Source organism: Elaeis guineensis, chromosome 8 (assembly GCF_000442705.2).
Source record: "Elaeis guineensis isolate ETL-2024a chromosome 8, EG11, whole genome shotgun sequence".
Taxonomy (NCBI): domain Eukaryota; kingdom Viridiplantae; phylum Streptophyta; class Magnoliopsida; order Arecales; family Arecaceae; genus Elaeis; species Elaeis guineensis.
Window position 1 is genome coordinate 7,931,260 of NC_026000.2, and position 17,834 is coordinate 7,949,093.

At 36.8% G+C, this 17,834-nt stretch overlaps 2 protein-coding genes across 6 annotated transcripts; one reads left to right on the forward strand and one right to left on the reverse strand.

Annotated features, from left to right (window-relative positions):
- Positions 1-392: 392 nt before the first annotated feature.
- Positions 393-7,643, forward strand: LOC105050448 (ethanolamine-phosphate cytidylyltransferase). 5 transcript variants are annotated; one of them, XM_010930470.4, is made up of 10 exons: positions 393-684; positions 1,239-1,645; positions 2,401-2,636; positions 3,002-3,147; positions 4,034-4,105; positions 5,527-5,594; positions 5,760-5,877; positions 6,599-6,658; positions 6,759-6,881; positions 7,147-7,643. In XM_010930470.4, exons 2-10 carry the CDS (start codon positions 1,281-1,283, stop codon positions 7,216-7,218), a joined length of 1,260 nt encoding a protein of 419 aa, XP_010928772.1. In that variant the 5' UTR covers positions 393-684; positions 1,239-1,280; the 3' UTR covers positions 7,219-7,643. The 5 variants fall into 5 exon arrangements, with proteins under 5 accessions (XP_010928772.1, XP_010928771.1, XP_073118370.1 ...); XM_010930469.4 differs by having other exon boundaries at positions 395-775; XM_073262269.1 differs by lacking the exon at positions 393-684 and adding an exon at positions 776-868 and having other exon boundaries at positions 2,416-2,636.
- A 1,275-nt stretch (positions 7,644-8,918) lies between these two features.
- LOC105050446 (auxin-induced protein 6B-like) lies at positions 8,919-9,654 on the reverse strand. Its single transcript, XM_010930464.4, has one exon. It carries the CDS (start codon positions 9,575-9,577, stop codon positions 9,134-9,136), a length of 444 nt encoding a protein of 147 aa, XP_010928766.1. The 5' UTR covers positions 9,578-9,654; the 3' UTR covers positions 8,919-9,133.
- Between the last annotated feature and the right edge of the window lie 8,180 nt (positions 9,655-17,834).

Genomic DNA, 17,834 nt, shown 5'->3' on the forward strand with positions numbered 1-17,834 from the left:
AAATTTAATATTGAGTGTATCATTTTATCCAATTGATTCACATAATTATCATGCATTTAATGTTTGTAAATTATTTTTTTATTTAAAAATTTTGTATGATAAAAATATTTTTATTTTTTAAAAAAATTATAAAATTTTATGTTCATATTATGACATCTATGCATAGGATATTATAATTTTTTTAAAAAAATAAAAATATTTTCATTATTTAAAATTTTTAAATTAAAAAAATTAATCTATGTTAAATATATATTTAAAAATGATTGTATAAAAATTTTTCTCTCATAATATTTTAGATTGATATCTAAATTATGTTACATAATAAAATATTATAATTTTTTTAAAAATAAAAATATTTTTAATATATAAAAAATATAAAAAATAATTTATAAATATTAAATATATATTAAAAAATAATGACCCATCATTTATTCATATGATACGTCTTCCCTGCACCGTCCGTGATGCACAGAGAATTTCTCTTCCTTCATTTCACCTTCATGTCCGATCCGGTCTCGTTAGGTCTGACCAATCGCAACTCGGCCACGCGCAATTCTGGAATCCCCGGATCCCCATGCAACGAGGCGAAGCATCAACCACAGAATCCTCTACCCGCTCCATCCGTTTACTAGCTTGACTGATTAGCTTTCGTGTGGTCCGCTCACGTAGTCACGAGGACCAGAGGTAGGGACAGCGCTCGCACGCCTTCTCTCTGAACTCCCTTGATTTGATTTGCTTCTCCCTGACAAAATCTTAGTATCCTGGTCTGGTTTCGGTACGTCAAGACACATCCGCCTCGTTTTCGCCGAGTTTTTTCTTCCCTCTTCATTTTTTTTCGATGCATTTCACTGAAATTCTCCGTTTCTCGGTAATTCCATCGGTTCCCGTTTCGGAATTCTACGTTAGATTTTGTTTTCTTTATTTTTTTTCTAAATCATGTATTTGAGTGTTCTAATCCTTTTTTTGGGAATTTCTGCTGTCTAAAATCTTTAGATCTAGCTGCTGATGATTCAAATTTGTTTTTCCTCTTTTTGTGTTCTCTTTGGAATCCATCTCATCTTCCCCCTTAAATTTTATAAGCTGCATTACGGTTTTCCTGGTCCTCAATATGAATTCCTTTTGGAATTCCAAGAAAGTGATTGATTTCGTTGGTACTTTCTATGTATTTGTTTTTCTTTCAAGATTTTGTCAATCTGCTCTTGTGGTTTGTTTTTCAAATTGAAGCTACTTTTGTGCAGTATCCAAATTTTCACTTGGCACCAGAATTGGATCTCAAAACAATGGGCTCTGTGGAATTTGAGACCAATCGTTGGATCTGGGATGGGGCGTGCTATCCCCAGTTATTTGGGCTTGGAGGAATTATGATCACCATTGCCATTCTCTGGCTATCGACGGGCTATTTAGGAGGGATTGGACTCCCATACTTCCCATTCGTTTGGCTGGATTTAAGGTTCTTTTATAAGAAGAAGAGTAGGAAGAGACCAGTGAGGGTCTACATGGACGGATGCTTCGATCTCATGCATTACGGCCACGCAAATGCATTGCGGCAGGCCAAGTCTCTTGGGGATGAATTGGTGGTGGGCGTTGTCAGTGATGAAGAGATTGTGGCAAACAAGGGCCCTCCTGTGCTGTCCATGGAAGAGAGGTATGCTTGCAGAATAATTCCTCCTTGGTTTACTGGGTTAAAAACAATTAACCTTTTAAATGCACTTGGTTTTGAGAAGCTCAGGCATCCACTCTGTTTATAATTAAATCCAATATCTTTGATCAAAATTTGCTAAGCAATGTAGAACTCTAATTCTTCAAAAACCCACTTTTGCAGGTCGGTAAGCTAGATTAGCATATAATTGTTATTTTTCAATAATTTTTTTTGACATATTCATACTCGGATCTGGTCAAAAGACTTGGTGGTAAGAAAGATCTAATGGAGATTAGTACTAGTGAATTACTGCTAAACAATGACAGCAAAACTCATTACAGAGAAGTTTGGTCCATTTTTCTTGTTGAAATGTGACCATATCTAACATCTTAGACAGCACTTCAACTCCTAAAACAATGTTGAGGTCAAAGATTTAAATTCCCTAGTGCTTCAGCAGATCTGTTGATTCTGTCCATGGGATGTGCATCTAGTCTTCAAGAGGTCTATGACACATTGTTTTTCCACTCAAATTTCGACAGCCAGAAGGGTGATAACACTACATCAAGCTGTCTAGATAGATTGTCCAAGCTTCTACCTTGTATTTGTTTATGTTTAACCCTATATGCACCTCTTCAATCCGGTATGTTTGTTGCCATAGGAAAAACGCTCATATGCTGGTGGGAAGTTCATGAGCTTACTATTTTGTTATCTATATTTTGAAAGTTATGTATCATCTTAATCCAGTTTAAAATAATTTCCAGGTTAATTCTTGTCAGTGGGCTCAAGTGGGTGGATGAGGTCATTGCAAACGCTCCTTATGCAATCACTGAAGAATTCATGAACACTCTTTTCAATAAATACAATATTGACTACATTATACATGGAGATGATCCTTGTTTGCTACCTGATGGAACTGATGCTTATGGACCAGCTAAGAAGGCAGGGCGGTATAAGCAAATCAAGCGCACAGAAGGTGTCTCAAGCACTGATATTGTTGGTATCGTACTACAACACCTGCTTAGTGTTACTTAGATATGACAATTTGATTCCCAATGCTTTATATTTATTTCAAAACATGTTTAATGTAAAATAATTGCTTCATAAAGCTGTTGATTTCTACGCTGCCTATAGATTTTAAAAGAGTGTCCCAATAAATGCAAGAAGGAATTTCTGATGAACATTTATTTTGTGGCCAATTTCATGCTATGTTTTTTTTAAAACAAGTTTAAATGTTAAATGCAGAAGCAGAATCATCTGATTTGTACCTCCATAAGAAATTCATTTAGATTGTTTCTCAACCTTCTGTGTTCCAAGCTTATTGTGTTAGTGTATCAGATCTGATTGCATGTTATTCTGATCTAGGAAGAATATTATCATCATTGAGTGATATGGAAGTGAATAAGAATCATAGTAAGGCATTTCAGTCTGAAACTGGTGGCTCCACTAGAACTCAGCGATCTCATTTTCTGCCTACATCTCGTCGGATCGTGCAGTTCTCCAATGCGAAGGTACAAATTCTTCTGCTCTGGCTAGAAAGGCAATATATGTCAAAAGCCCTGCCATATATTGGCTGTATATTTGCCTGATTTCTCCAATCATCGAGAGAAGAAAAAACTGGTTCGCTTTACTGATTCTCATCCAACTTGGGCATTCTGGTGATGTTCTTCCTCATTAAAGTTGACTTTGTCTCCTAGCTATAGTGATCTAGTCTCATCCATCAGTGGGCATATCACTCATATCTTATAGTCAAGATATAGTGTAGCTTTACACTAGCAAATCATGTTCTCTTCTTCCTAATTACCTATTTGACATCCTCAATGAAATCACATTACGCATCAAATGGCCAGAACAACTAACAGATGTAGTAATGCCTTTAACATAAGTTTTAAAAATGGCATGATATTTGTTCGATGTCATATTATTCTATACTTTTAAGTTTTAAAAATGCCTACTGTAACAACTATCGAATTGAGTTTTAGCCTTGAAGCTTTCCCTTACATTAATCTCTTCAGACTGTTTATTTTGGCATCTTTCACTCCATACCTTTTGACATGGACCAGGTCTGCAAAAAGAGTGTTTAAGAATGCATTTGGACCCATAAATCAGCTTGAAGTGAACCTACTTATTGGAGAACCGTAATATGTTCCATCAGCGACCTTTACAAATTACAATTTATCAAAATTGAATATCCTACTAATAGAAATTACATTTTAAAGAGACCTGCTTTAGTCCAAGTCAGCCTGATCCAGATCTGTCGGAAGGATTCTTGATGGTGGACCTGGCAGCAATATGGTCTGGTTCAGCATCCTAAAATTAAATGGCTTTCAGTATATGTTTGAATGGTGGAACACTCGATGCACTCTATTGAAGGACTTCTTTGTGTTTCTAATTTAGGGACCTGGACCAGATGCTTGTGTGGTGTATATAGATGGTGCTTTTGATCTTTTCCATGCTGGTCATGTTGAGGTACATCTTTATGAAATTCTGCTTACTTTCTTACCTGCAGACATTACCTCCATAGTTATTATGGTCTTCCGGTTTCTCCCTTTCCTTTTTCTTGACCTTTCTAGATTTGCATCCTCAAACACTGTGATGTCTTTGTGTTCTTATTCTCTTCCAAAATGATTACTTCTTTGAAATATTCTATAAATTACCCAAGAGATGTTTATGTGCATGTGCATTGCTTTTAGCATCATATTGACATTAGCTTCTCACTTATTCCAATTTGCTTAAGTCTCTGTGGTAGTGAGATTTTTTTTCATTTCTTTTTTTGGGAGGTGGGGGATAGGAATCTTAATATTTATTAATTATATAAAAATGTGTAGCTTCTCTCTCTCTCCTTTTTTTTTTCTTGTTGTTGGGAGGGGTGCATAGTTGGGAATTTTAATATTTATCAGTTATATCAACAATACAAACAAAGAGCATTAAGGAACTTCTATGGTGGCTTCATAACTCTGCACCAAGCCTCCTGGACTAAGATAGTAGCATTGGTTCATACCAAGAGCTAGGAGTTAATAGGAGTTATGGTGGTGATTAAGAGTTTTTTAGTCTGTCGTGATGTAAGGTAGAGTTTAGTAGATAGCTGGAATCTAATGTTATCAGGATATGATTATGCCATATACTAAAACCTAAGAAATGATGGACATTCAAGGTTTCCAGCATGATGAAACTAAAGGACAAGTCTCATGCTATCGATTGGGTCAGCTACAGGTGTCATAATGTGCGATGATTCCTGTCAAAGGAAGAGTCCCTTAATGAAGGGATCAAGTCATTTCTTTCAAGAAAATAGAAATTTTTTTAGCATTGTCTTGTCTTATGCTTTGTGTGTAGGTACGGTTCTTGCATGTGTGCACTTTCAGTTAGGCCCAATTCTTGGTGAACATTTATGGTTGATGGATGAATAATCTTGCTAAATTGAGATTGAATATCTGATGATGTAAACATCAGCTTATCTGATTAGAAAATTGTATCATTTCAAACACAGCTCATGCATCAGTGCATATCCTAGAGGGTTTGCTGGTTTGCTGGAGGTTGTGGGTTTGAGTGCCCTTATGGATGCATCTGATGGAACATATGGGAGCATATTGTCCAATATGTATCCTGCCCCCTCTTACCAGAGGAGGGCTATCCCCTCCTATCCAGCCTGCACTAACCTTTGAACAAACTAATGAAATGTATGTATATGTTAAAATGGGCTCTATAAACTATCATGAGATCATTGCCTCAAAATAAGATTCCTCATTTGCTTGTTTAGATACCATCTATTCCTTTTTATTAAAAAAAATATATAGTTATCTTACCAACACTGTTTCTTTTTATCTGCATTTACTTGTTGGGTTCTTTTTATCAGCTTTATGACTAAGTTGGAATGTTGCTGCTATATACAGATCCTAAGATGTGCGAGACAACTTGGAGATTTTCTACTCGTAGGTGTCTACAGTGACCAAACTGTGAGGTATTACTCATAACCAGATGGATTGGAATATATAAAATATAAAAGTAAATGTTCATAAAAGAAATGCAAGTAAGATTATATTATTAAGATTTATGAGTTCTGATTCATAGTCTGCACTTTCTGATATATGGTTAAATAGTTTTGTTTAACGAACATTTAATGCAGTGAAAGGAGAGGATGTCATCCTATCATGCACCTCCATGAACGTAGCCTTAGTGTACTTGCATGCCGATATGTTGATGAAGTCATTATTGGTGCTCCTTGGGAAGTTACCAGAGATATGGTGTGTGTACCACAAGACATTATCTGGATTAGATAATTTCTGCTGGCTTAGCATCTTAAATTGGCTTGATTTTTCACATCCACATATGTCTAAGTTTTCTAAAGAAGTTTCTTGTTGAATAATTTGGTATCATGTCAAAAACTTCCACATGATAACTAGAGGTCGTCATACCTATCCAGTTAAAATCTTTCCAAGTAAATAGATCAGACTTTTTTTTGGTAATTAAATAGATCATATTTATCTTTTATTAAAAGCACTGGCATCTTGTGTCTGGAGCATGGTTGACTGTTTTCAATTAGACCCAAAACAATAGTTTCATGTGAAGCTTTTTTCCAGTAGTGACTTGTCTGCTTTATTTGTAAAAGTTGCACGCCTGAAGTTTAGTCATTGGACTTCTCTGTAACTAATTACTGTGGTGGTAATCTGTCCATATACCTACCATAAGGATTGACTTTATTCTTTCAGACAAGTTTCATGGTCAGTATTGACTATGGACAGTCCTATTTGTCATTGGAGTCATATTTCCTTGCTAGAGAAAGCCACAAAAGAAACAGTAAAACAAAGACCTTCCATTTAAGGCACAAAACAAAACTGATCACTCTGGTTGTGCTGGTTCTGTGTCTTATCATTCACTAAAGCAGCAGATCCTTTCATGCTGGAAGATTTATACTAAAATTATTATATTCCAATGCTGTCTTTCTTTTCTTGCTATCTTGATCAGATCACTACCTTCAATATATCATTGGTTGTGCACGGGACGGTAGCTGAGGGCAGTTGTAGTGTAAGTTCCTGAACTTGAGTAGCTTGTTCTTTCAAACAGGTAGTTTTGTTTTCATGCTCCTGCAATTGGGAATCAGTGTTAAGGATCTTGCCTGTGACAGGATGAGGTTGACCCATATGTCACACCCAGGAGCATGGGAATTTTCAAGACAATTGCAAGCCCTAACAATATCACTTGGACATCAGTAGCCAGGAGAATTGTTGATAATCATGAAGTTTACAAGGTGTTCACCATTTCTATTGCATATACAGAAATGAGTGTCTTCTTATATCATTTGTTTTAGTCTATGATAATGGTTTTTCTTCTACTCATGTCAGCTAAAGAGATGCAGATATAATTCCTGCCTTTAGTTAGTCTTGCTGTGTCACTTCATGTCTTGCTCCTCCATTGTTTCATTCTTTTTCTTTTTTCAAAAAGAAAAAAAAAAAAAAAAACACTCTTCACTAAACTGCAGCAATATTTACAAACATTCTGGCTAACTGTTGCAGAAAAGGAACGTGAAAAAGAGTGAAAGTGAGAACAAATATTATGCAGAGAAGAAATTTGTGCCAGAAGACTGAAAATGCATGGCATTTTTTTTTTGGTAGCTGATTGCTATGAATGAGGATCACATATCAAAGGGGAAATCAGGGATTAACCATGCACATTTCTGAACTTTTTGGCCATGGAAGGTAAACATGCAGACTTGTTCTTCACCATTCCAATATGGTGCAATTCTACTCTGTACAGAGGAAATAGATCTCTCTGCAGTTAGTAAAGCAGATGATGCTCATCCTGAGGTGGTGTTTTCCGACATGTACATTAGAGAAAAGGAGCTAGTTGCTCAGTGGCTGTTAGTTGCTGAATTTCTCATATTATTTGGTTGATGAAAGGGCTTATTTTGTTCCCGATTGGTGTTGTATCAATAGGCAAAAGAAGCATAACGCCTGAATATTGTTTGACATTTGATTGAAACAAGTCATACAGGCCCAAATTATAAAGCTTATCTGCAGTCTAATTTGTGCTGTATCCTTTTTTTGGGTGGTTAATTTGCACTATATCATTAAAAGACTGGAAATAACAGAAACTAATATAGCTTAAACATACTGATATAAAACCTCAACAGCTAAGTTGCACATATATAATGACCACTCTTTCTTAAGATCAAACAGTAACACAATACTCTCAACAAATGCTGCAATAAGTAATGATACCATACCAAGTTGTAGGTCTTCTAGCTGATGCAGTTTATATATATATATATATATATATGAAGAATGGGAATCCTTCTGCTTGCATGTGTATGGCATGACCAAATTATCTCATCGTAAGCATTCAATGAATAGCTGCACTGGCGTATGATGTGCAAATCAGGGTCGCTGTGATCTTGCTTTTTCAGTATCAGAAATCAAATCATAGTGCAGTTTGGAAGAAACATCAGATGAATGTTTAGACTGAATTGACGGCGCATCCAATGGCTTATGAAAACAAAATTCACTGTTTTCATTCATTTGGAAATCAGGTATATTTTCAGCCATTGCAGCTCTTGTATGCTGTATGCAGCTATTCATTCGCTCTTTTGGCAGCTCCTCTTCAAATTCCAAAGGATTAATGGCACATCTCCCATGGACACCCCCACACCATCTGTCCAGTTCCCTTGGCTTCCAATCAGGGATTAACCATTTCTCTATGCATCCCTTGGCTTAACTTGCCTGTCCAAGAACCACCTCTATCTGATGATTAATCGGGAACCGGCCAGATGATTGGATGGTTACTATGAATCAAACTGGCATGAAACTTTTTTTTTTTTTTTTTCAAAAAGCCTTCTTAGATTCAAACTCATTTGACATCTAAATGGTGGTAGTGTCATTCTGAAACCACATAAATGACACTTCTAGTAGATCAATAGACAAGATTATATCGATGCTATTTTGCTAGTTTAATTATTTGTTATATACTAACATTATTCACCAACACAGACTTCTGTTCTGATTTATTCTGCTGGATCACCTTTTCTTCATGATGTACAACTTCACAATGTCAAATGGAGTTACCTGTTTGACGTTCTCTGGAACCGTAGAATGAACAGAGAATTTTCGGTAAAAACATATCTCACATTTTACAATGTGATCCTTGTGGGCATACTAGATCTTTTATCTACTGCTTGTCAAGAACCTTCTCAACATCATATCAAGATTAACCAGCTGATATGAACCTTAAACATATAATCTGCTTAACTCCTATTGCTTGCAATGAAATCAGTAAGTGGAAAGTACGAAAACACATTCACTGGATTCAAAACATAAACGTGTGAGGAGTCAACTTTCAGGAATCCTAGAGCAAGTTTGCAGCTCTCGTAGCATTAGTACAGAACTTTGCAATCTTGCACCCAAAACCATCAATACATTTACCCTTTCACAAAAATAAGAAAGCAAAAATCTGAAATCATAGCTTTTTGTGGGGGGAGAGAACTCATCCCACGCCAACAGTCTCTATTCATCTGCACATTGGTTTCGGTGGGTGGTGAGCCTGAGCAATGTCAGCCTCCGAGGAACAATAGCAAACCCCTTCCTTATTTTTCTCCACCACCTTCAGTATGCTCTCAAACACAGAAACCTCGCAGGGGATCCTCAGCACACCTTCCTGCTGGAACCCGAACTCCTCTTCCGCTTCTCTGAGCAGAACTGCGAAGGCTCGGTGACCCAAATACTCAGTAGGGATCACAAACCTCTGCATCTCCTCTCCAACGCACACAGCGAGGTATCCCTTGGGGACATCTCCAGAGGATGCTGATGAAGTGTCAGAAAAGGAGAGGGTCCTCTTCAGGAACTTGATGCTCTTGCTGTTGCTCTTTGGTGCAACTGCAAGCTTCTTCCACTTCTTTAGCATCTGTTGAAGCCTAACTATCTCAGTGATCTTGTTGGCCTTCTTGGAATCCATGGATCTTGTTTGATAGCTTGGAAATGCCTCAAGGACCCAAAACTCTCTGTTCTTGTGTTGGCAGTGATGGTCTGAGATGCGATGGTGGGTGGTGGTTCAGAATTTAAAGAGAGTTCCAATCCTTTGTTTAGTGTTTTCCTTTTGTTTATTTTACATAATTATTGGTCATCTACCTTGGTTTCTGAAATCATTGCCAGAGGAATCAAACTGAACAACGGTTTCTTCTTTTAAACTACTCATTTGAGTAGGACTATAACTTTGGTAACTTTGGGCCTCATTCATTGCTTTCTGGAAAAAAGGCACTGCTTGGTCTTGTGCATGAGACTGACCACTTCCAAGCCGTCCATTTGTCACAGTGTATGATATTAGTTGATTCCGATTCGATCGCACATCTTTCCACAATCTTCCTAGTTCGTACGGCATACACTGTAACCACTCTATATGTACTGTCTTAGCATGTGATTCTTGTACAACACTTTTAACATATTATGGTACTGCCTCAATTGCCACAGCAATCAAGTTCCATGGAATACCTCTTTCTACTCAATAATATAATTCATGGATCCATGTCGGCGAGATAGCAAATCCAATATTCATTTCATCCTGTATCTAGTTTTTTTTGGGTGTTGGTGATTGGGAGAACGTGGCAGGTGATAGAGAGCAGAGTCGCATGTGAGGTGCCTCTCTTACGTACAACAAATTTTTTATTTGGTTCGGCATAATTACTATGTTGGCCAGTGCATCGCGTGCTCTAATCATTATGGGGACGCAAAGTGAGTTCCTTTCTTGTGTGCAAGGCATCATTAACGAATATCCTATCAAATTTAATAGATCATGAGAGGTGAAGTTAGGAATATAGCAATGCAAGAATAAGCTGTTTTTGTACATTAAAGTTATTCTCCAGTCCTCAAGATCTGTGGGGAAATATTAATGGGTGCTTCCAGAATCTGGACCATGTGATTTTCTAGGATTTTGGTAAACAGACGACCCTTTTAATAGGTGTTTTTAGTTTAATTAAGAAAAAGGCCCGCTTAATTCCACTCCAGAGAAATGTTTGTGGAAGGGGATAACAGAGCCCTTAATTTAGAAGAAAAACATACCTCGATCAAGCTATATATATAGTGGGGTGATTATAGGGAGAAGAGGCTTTAAAATTCCAATGGAAGTTGGTTATTTATCCATATCAAATGTCAGTTTTTGTAGTTTTAGTTCTAAAATATCATTTTAGACATCCATATCCAATGTGCTGCTACCTGTTGCATTCTTTGAGGCACATGGATTTGGATCTTCATTTGACTAATATCTATCTATAGTGGCATGTCTCTTTCATTCTTGTGTTTCCATTAAAATATATCTATGTTCAGTTTCTTTTTAGATGCAATTCTGAAAGGGTATTACTTGTAAGCTCTGATAGTTGCTAATATTGAAGGGACATGTTTGTTTTATGGATCTATCTTAGCTGTTTTAACTGGTTACAGTGGAACATGTTGCTCAGCCGCATTGGTGATGTCTATGGGCTGTCATCTTGTACCCAGGGACATTAAAACCAGTTTCTAGCACTTGGAAGCTGGAGCCCCTTGGATTAGATGAATAATGAAGGTCCACATCTAGGTCAAACACTGAACCAATGGTGGTGAATTCTTCAAGATGATAGAAAGCATTAAAATTGAGACTTAGATGGGATTTAACGATATTATAATATGCTATTATTGTCTTAGTTCATGTGAATAGAATTGTTTACTGTCATTCAAGTGGGAGACGTTGCAAGCGTTTGTTTTCAGGTCATGTGAGGTTGTGTGCATGCATGGATGGTGGACTTTGCTTAGGGTTGCAGATATATATATATATATATATATTTATAGACGCATTTCTTGGCATCGGGTACAGCACAGGACCGTCAAACACCTTACTTCGAAGCACAAATATTGTACTTAATTTTTTCTTAGAAAATACTCCTTGACCTCGTGCACTTCACGAGTCGTTATTACAGTTGTGACGCCTCCCTTGCATGCGTTGGCACTTTGTGACCCTCTGTAATATTGTCTTGATATAGACTATGAACATTCGGTTTCTTGCTTTTCTTTATACAAATTTGGGGATATGTCATGTATTGAGTATGCCATGGGTTTACAAGCTCTAGAAAGCTAAAAAGAAACATTTTTTTGAAATAGAGCTCGCCAAGGGAGTGGAGTGGAGTGGATGAAAAAGGTCCTCCAAGTTATCATACACATTTTGTTTAGGCAGCACCAATGATTAGCATGGGGTGCAAAGATGGACCCCTGTAAACTGATTATTTAGGACATCAATTATTTGAGTCCAAATCAATTTACTTCAATTATAGATCTCTTTAATGATCCTAAAAGAAGATAATTGAACGTTCTTGACATCTGGTGTATTGAGACTAGAGTTTGAAAGAAAATCTTGTACTTTATAATCTCTAGTCTTTATAGTAAAATATTGAGTGTTCTTGTCTTTCTTCTATAATCGGTCGAATCGGGACTAGGGCGCATTGCTACTATATTATTGTGATATGATGATTAGTTGATCAATATACAATGTTTGTTAGGTAATTTGTCGAATCTCTTCACTTTTATTCTAAGGACTCACAACATATCCCCATGGATTTTTCTGAGAAAGATATTTCACAATGCCCTACATTTTTTTTTTTTTTTTTATTTTGACATTGTATTGGGAGGCTCAGAAAAACAAAGCCACTCAGCTTTATTCAATTAAAAGTCTGAAAACTAATAACAGAGCGAAAGGAAGTCAAGTAACAGATCATAAACATAAGCAGACACTTTTCAGGTGGAGTTACAAGAGTCTCAGAGTGAGCACAGCTAGAGAGGAGCAGTCCGAACAAGATGTTTTTACAATGCACTACGATCGATCTATACTAAACTGCCATACATATGCAATCATAATTAATATTACCCAAAGTCATAGGTCATCTCATTTGATCTCAATGATTAGCTCGCAGCAAGGAGGCGAAGTGATTGCCATGGTACAAAGCCACACTAATTATACACCCGGTATAGGATATAATTTCTCCCTGCTGTGTCGGCTATAGAATCTCATTTGTTTAGCGATCCTACATTGGCTTTGCGGTCTTCGGTGTTGCATCTTTATTCAATCCGTTAACTGCTGCAATTATATATGGATACTCCAGCATCCGGCAGTTATTTTTAGTTGGGCACCGTCATTCAAACACTGGCTCCCTGCAAAATGACTGAGTTGATCAAAGGCACGACCCTCAGGTGTTTCCTGGATCTGTCTGCCATCTTTTGCGATCTGATGCATGCATGCACATGCCGTGGGCAACACCTTGATAAAAGAATACCAACTTGAGATAGAATTTTGGGTTTCTGCCCCATTCCATGTGATTGGATCCAAAGATAGATACGTTTAATTTCTAAAGCAATGTAACCGTTATTTAATACTCACAGATTATGTTCTTCTACTTGAGCCTGCCGAACTCATCATTTTTTTATTTTTTTTCTTTTTTTGCCTGAGAAACAATCATGCTCGTTATCATTATCACCAGCGCAACCACCACCAGTTCTGGTCAAAGCTCCCATTAATCGAATCTTCTTCTTCAATCATATGCCATACCAACCTAAAAACCCTGTTCTCAATGCCTGCTTCTATGGGAAGTACTCCAAACCGTAGGGAAGGACTTCAAAAAAGAAATGCTTAAATTAAAGAGAGATGAAATAGAAGCTCACATGATGAGCACCAACCTCCTTACAGACATCGGGAGAAGGAGCTGACCCTACGGCAGAAGAGCATGGATCGCGAGGCACATAGAGACATGTTCAAACTCACCCCGTTCAAAAGGATGACCAAACGGGAATAACCTCTCCCCGTTCTTTTCTTTTGAATCTTTGTTAAAAACTATTCATGAAAATTCTTTTTGATCTTTGAGTAGTCAAATGTTGTTTAGAAATTCTGTAAGTAGGATACCTTCTACCCGTCCCACACTATCAAAATAATTATCAATTTACTCTGCCCCATACTTCTTCGCATGCATTCCAACCTTAAGGACTCATCTGGTCCGCGGGAGAGGAGAGGAGAAAATATGGTCAATGGAGAATGTAGAAATGCTTTATGTTTGATTGAAGTTCTTAACGGAGATAAATGGAATAGTTTTTCCATGAAAATAAGCAAAAGAATGTCGGTAATCAAATTACTTCTTTTTCTGGCTTTTTTGTGGAAAAGTTTACGAGGACTAGTTGCATGACATGCTCGGTCACCGTCACGTAAAGTGAGAGTTTTGTTGCTGAGCCAGGCCTAAATGTAACATACCTACAAACTTTAGGGTTTAGACGGCTTGTGTTAGGACGTGGGCTGAATGAGGCCTAAAGCCTGGCCCAACAAGGCCCTGGCTACAGAAAACTGAATCATATTTTGAAGTGAGAAAGCCTTTGTGCACCGCATGCATGCGATACAGTAAAAATACACCTCTCCATCTTATTGGACCACGTAGCCACTATCACGCCCCAAATCCGGGACATAACACGGCCATGCTACCGAGGGATGGAGTCCACGATAACACGAAGCCAATTCATCATAATCATCTAAAATCCGTCAAATAAAAAGATTCAATTCTATTATTCATCAAATAATCGAACCAATATGGGTTCAGAGCATCTAAATCCAAAAGCAAGTACTAATCCGAATCTCAACATTCATAAATAACTACAAATTCATGATTATAAAATAAATTAAACTTCTGTTGTCAAATTTTTCAGTTTGCTATGCCGATCTTTAAGCTTGGATTCCTTTTGCCGATCCTAACCTTATTTCTCTGTTCAAACAAAAAGAAAACAAAAAGAATATGAGCTACACTAGTCCAGTAAGTAGAACTTGCACTTCCTTATCGGAACAAGCATAAGTTTTTTCATGATAATGCAATATTTAGAAAATAACAGATAATACAAAATAAAGTATTTCATAGAGCATATAACAAAACAAGTTATAAACTCATCATGCATGCATAAATCATGTATATTTCACAATCATGAATCGTAAATCATTTTCATCATGTATTCATGTCATGTTGTTTCAAAATATTGCTCACAGATATTCGTGCTAAGGTCACTATTATACCCATGACAGGGCCATGTTTCTTAATCGACAGAGTTCTTAATTCATGTGCCAACTTTATACCCGCTGGCAGGGCCATGTTTCGTGTGGATGCTAGCTCCGGATGTCGACCTTCCCGAAGGGATTCATTCATAGCCATCTGAGAGCCTTTGAAATCTTTATATCTTTTTCTTAAAGCATACATATATATAGATGGAAAAACAATGAAATTCATGCTTCATAATCATGCTATTTTCATAAAACATGTTCATAAAATCAATGCTCATAATAAAATATGCTTTTTCATATCACATATGCTGATCCTTATTTTATAAAAAAATTATGATTCATCAATAGTAATTTTTTGCATAAAAACATGATCATTTAAAAAAATAAATAAGGAGCATAAGATCTACTTACCTCGTTCATCTTAGATCTTCGGACTTCGTTAGAAGAATCAGCTAATCCTATTTAAAATATCAAATCATTATCAAATTCTATTCCATAAATATAATAAAATTAAATCATAAGTAAAGAGGACCGTTGACCGAATGTGTCGGACTATCCAAATACCAGGGCAATTTAGGATCTTTGATCTGAGGGTCAGATTCAAGTGACTTGATCAAGAAATCGTGAAACACAGATCGAATTAAGATCAAGTTCAATCAATAGGGTTCTTTAATAATAAATTTTAAAGATCTTTGATACGATCAGATGAGGTTGACATACAGCATGGATATCAAAGCAACTTCAGATCTTGTTAGAGTCAATATAAGCTTCTAAAAGATGAAGGCATGACTCGATACAGGATTCATAGACTTTTTTTTTTGAGAGAAAGTTGGTCATGAGAGAGAAAGTAGAGAGAGAAAGTGGAGAGAGAATCTTCGTATCCTTTAAAAGTGACAATCATGATTGAGATCATCAGAGGTCATATCAGAGTGACTTAATATGGATTAACCATGATCGATGTTATCAATTTCGAAGAAGGATCGGATCAGGATCTAATCTACTGCACGAATTTCGGAGCAGTCTCAGATCATCATATTTTTATCTCAAGTTTATTCTAGAGTCTGTGATGCAATCAGAGAGAGAATGACCCTAGAGAGACGAAATCCATAAAAAGAGATAAAATATCTAGAGAGAGAAAATAGGAAGAAAATCTAGAGAGAAAAAATGGAGAGAGAAGGTAGAGAGAGAAAGTCCAATTCTAGAGAGAGAAAGACTTAAGAGAGAAATGAGAGAAACTTTCTCTCACACACACACATATATATATATATATATATTTATTTTATATATATATATTCTTTTTCTTTTTTTTTTTTCTTTTTCTTTTTAGAGAGAGACAACAGAGAGAGAAAAAGAGAGAGAAAGAGGGAAAAAGAGGGAAGAATTTTTTCTTTTCTTATTATTATTATTATTATTATTATTATTATTATTATTATTATTATTATTCTATTTTGTATTTTCTTTGCTTTTCTTTTTCTTTTTTCTTTTTCTTTTCTTTTTCTTTTTCCTTTTTTCTTTTCTTTTCTTTTCTTCTTCTTCCCGGGCTTTTCATTGGGCCGAAACAGGGGACCTTGAGGTCCCCGTGCCTTGATCGGCTGATCACGGCCATCTCATGGCCGGAGGTGGCCGGCGGCAACGGCCGACTCTCCCGGGTTCGGAGAGACCAGGGCCGGCGGTCGGCGTGACCGTCGGCGTCGGAAAATCAGAGGAAAGAGGCGGCGAACAGGGGGTTTCCTTCTCCAACTAAATCCGACGACACCCGTCGCCGGCCATCGTGCACACAGGCATGGGAAAGAAGGGAGAGAAGAGAGGGAGAGGAGGGAGACCTTACCACAACCTCCGGTGACCCCCACCGGCGAGAAATCGCGGCGAACACGGATCGAGGAGTCGCGGCTTCAAATGAAAAAATCGAAGAAAAATCTCCGGCAATCGGCGACGACTGAAGGGTCTACCCATAGAGGAGAGAGGAGGGTTTCTTATAGAGTTCGTCCTAGGGTCTTTTAATGGCCCTAGGACTCCGATTTTTGATCGGAGAAGAGGAAGACTCCCGATCGGAGTCTTCCTGCTCTGTTTATTTTTTTTTTTTTTCTCTGGTGGGCTTTGTGAGCTGGTTTTGGGCCTAATTGGGCCGGATTATCACAGCCACCACTTTCCAATGCGTATTTAATATCTACAGTTTTATTTTTTTGTTTAAAATTTTGAATGATGAAAATATCTCTTCTCTTTTGAAAAAAATTATGATATCTTATGGCCATATTATGACATCCTACAGTCAAATTATGACTTTCGCACAACAGCAAGTCATAATTTGACTATAAAATATCATAAGAAAGAAAAGATATTTTTATTATTTAAAAATTTTATAAATTTTTAATGACAAAAATGCCTTCCCTCTTTATAAGTTTTGGAAGAAAATTATGATTTTTTATCATGCAGGAAGTCATAATTTGATTACAAAATATCATAATATAGTCACAGGATATCATAATTTTTTCAAAAGAGAAAGAATATTTTTATCATTTAAAATTTCAAATAAAAAAGCAAAACTGTAGACATTAAATGCTACATAGTCCAATAAAATGAGACGGTGCATTTTTACTGCATCGCATGCAGTGCACAAAGAATTACTCGTTTTGAATTTGACTTGGCAAGGTTGGCCTGTGTACATCTAACCAGCTTATGTATGCACATATAAATTTATTTCTTAAAAAAAAAATCAGTCTATGATCAATCAAATATATTAAAATTTTATTTTTAAGATATAACTTTCCAACAAAATAATTTTTTGGAAAAAAAAAATTTTTTCGAGAACCCAACAAGTTTGTCAAAAAAATAAATTATTCTAGGTTGCATGTTTGAGGTCCAGGCAACCTATCCCAACCCAGTCCCAAACTGAATTGGATGACAAGGGTAAGAAGCCAATGCAACGCAGCACTGATCTGTTTCTGTGATCAAAATTGTATGGCTACGCAACCTGACAGCCGATTCGCATGAAAGAAGGTCAATCCTTCTTTCGTGCGAAAGATACAACCTCCTCCCTTTTCCCACGTTGGTGTTCAAACTGCCACCTGACCAAGGAGTTTAGATGAACGAGTTTGAACGAATCTGATTCGATTTTAGGGGGTGCTCTCTCTCTCTCTCTCTCTCGCACACATTTTAGAGAATTTTA